This window comes from Pteropus vampyrus, unplaced genomic scaffold (genome assembly GCF_000151845.1).
Source record: "Pteropus vampyrus isolate Shadow unplaced genomic scaffold, Pvam_2.0 Scaffold86, whole genome shotgun sequence".
Taxonomy (NCBI): Eukaryota; Metazoa; Chordata; class Mammalia; order Chiroptera; family Pteropodidae; genus Pteropus; species Pteropus vampyrus.
Window position 1 is genome coordinate 1,951,692 of NW_011888867.1, and position 2,353 is coordinate 1,954,044.

The 2,353-nt window shown below is 58.9% G+C and overlaps 1 protein-coding gene across 1 annotated transcript in view; it reads right to left on the reverse strand.

Annotated features, from left to right (window-relative positions):
* The window catches only part of LOC105294416 (kazrin-like), a 30,192-nt gene extending 28,842 nt beyond the window's left edge, over window positions 1–1,350 (reverse strand). The window contains exons 1-2 of the mRNA XM_011363619.2: window positions 1,294–1,350; window positions 75–210 (exon numbers count right to left, since the gene is read on the reverse strand). Of these exons, the coding sequence (XP_011361921.2) occupies window positions 75–210; window positions 1,294–1,350 (193 nt within the window). The remainder of the gene's footprint in view (window positions 1–74; window positions 211–1,293) is intronic.
* Between the last annotated feature and the right edge of the window lie 1,003 nt (window positions 1,351–2,353).

The window sequence follows — 2,353 nt, forward strand, 5'->3', positions numbered from 1 at the left end:
AGTGTTACACACACGGTGCCATGCGCTCCAAGCAGCCTCCTGGGATGGCCGCGTGACTTTTGCTCCCTCCAGACCCTCAGGACACTGTTTCTGGCAGTCGGAGCGAAGCTGACAAGCCCAGGCTCGTGCAGGAGGCTCCAGCAGCAGGGTGGGCTCCACTGCCTTTCCAGACTCTACGTTGCGCTGTCTCTGCAGCGAAGCCCCCGACACCTGAAGGTAGCCGAGGGCAGTGACACGGGGCAGGCGACGGCTGGGCTACCTCATCTTGTCCTGGATGTCCAACTCTGCAAACAGCCTGACAATATGAGGAAGCGTGGCCCAGTGCCCAACAGCAGCTGACATCCTGCCAGACCCCCGGGGTTGGTGCGGGGGCGCCCCCATCCCCCCGCACTTTGCCCTCCCCTTCCTCCTGTCCCGGGTAGAGCGGGGCGGAGGCACATCATCTGGGGCCATGTCATCACGTGTGAGGAGCCATGCAGAGACCCACGCAGTGGGGTTCTGGGGTCTAGGGCGGCTCTTTAAACTCCAGCTTTGAGCTTCCTGGCTCCCAGAGTTGGACTTGAACTCTTCATGGCCAGCTTGGCGGAGCAGCAACTTAGGTCACCGTGGCCAGAATTCCAGGCCTGCTGGGCTGGAACCTCAAAGGGCCAGGGCAGAAGAGCCCATGGAGGGGGGACTCATTTGCTTCTCTCCCCTGTCAGGCAGGGGATGGCCCCATGGGGCCCTGGGTTCGGGGCAGGAGGGAGAGGGGGCAGAGCTGGGCTAGTTTGGGGCCCTGCAGCCTAACATGGTGTGGCCACGTTACCAGTGAACACCATTTTAAGAAAACCCAACACCTTAAGATGGAATCTGGTCAGAAGGAATCTTACGGAAGGACAGGGGCCCAGCGGTCACTGAGGAAGCAGACATCCACTTGCCCTCTCTCCTTCCGTCCCAGCTGTGTTCCCGTGACAGGTGGGTGCGTGGGTGGGTATACCCATCATCCCGTTTTACAGAAGAGGCAACTGAAGCCACAGCGGCAGGAGCTGGCGGAGCTGGCACCTAACTCAGTGTTAGGGACGTTTCAGACTAGTGGGGCCCAAGAATGCGAGGGAAGTGAGGCCCAGGGAGATGGCTCCTAGGGAGGCCGCTGACTCGACCACAGTGACCAGGGGAACCTCGGGCGGGCCCTCTGCCCCAGTGGAGGGAAGGTGCCGCTGAGCAGGCCTCCGGGACTCCATGGAGAGTCACACTTCTGCCCTTCGGCTGGGAATGAAACCCCCTTGGGTTGCCATTTGCTTCCTCTAGACCTACCTGGATGAGAACCAAACTCCAGGCTTTGCTCTTGGCAGCTGGAGCTCGGGGAGGCATTGCGGGGCCTCTCCTCACTTTGGCCAAATGGCCCTGGAGCGGGGGATGTTGCGGCCTCCTGCTGGCCTCCGCTGCTCCACGTTCGGAGCGCGTGCCGGAGAAGCTGCGTGCCACCGTTCTGTCCAGCAGTACGGGGCTGCACATGTGCACACGTCCGTGCTGGCGGCCTCAGTAGGGGGTGGGGGGCTGTGCCTCCCCATCTGACCAGGGGCTCCCTGAGACCTCTGGACCTCTGCCTTCAGATCAGTAGCTCCTCCCTAAGAGCAGAGTGAGAGCTCCCCTAAAACTGTTCAGTTCAGCACTCCATGTGCCGGGCGCCATGCCTGCTGCTGTGAGGGGAACAGGGACGAACAAGACACGGCCCCTGCCTTTCGGGTGGCGGACGACCTGTTCGAGGCGACGAACCCGTTCACACACGGATGATACTGGTTTCCATTCACCCTCCTCTTTACCAAGAAAACCCCAATTTTGCTTGTGCCCAGTTAAAACACTCAACTCCCCAAGCTCCCCTGTAGCTAGACTGGGCATGTGTCACAGTTGTGGCCACCAAGATGCACACAGAAGGCCACAAAGAAATCTGCTGTTTTCTTTATAGAAAAAGGTCACACAGTACACTCGCTTTTTGCCCTTCCATTTTCGTGCTGGAACATGGATGTGACATCCTGAGGCACAGCAGCCATGTTGCAAGCACAAGGAGGAAGACACAAGCTGAAAATGGGGAGCAGAAAGACAGACGAGAGGAGCCTGGATAGCTGATGGCACCACCTAGGCCAAAATTCCTTAAAATAGGAGAAAAATAAGCCCCACTGTTTGTGGACTTCTCGTTACATGCAGCCCAGTGCATTCCAAATTGACACATCAAGCTGGGCTGTGAGAAGTGCCATCAGCCCACCACAAAAGGCCTTGCGCTTCATGGTTCCTTCAAACGACCTCTCCTCTGGGGTCCCCGCTCTGCTCAACTGGGCTGGATGCTGCCAGGCCGAGGACAGAAAACATGAAAGCT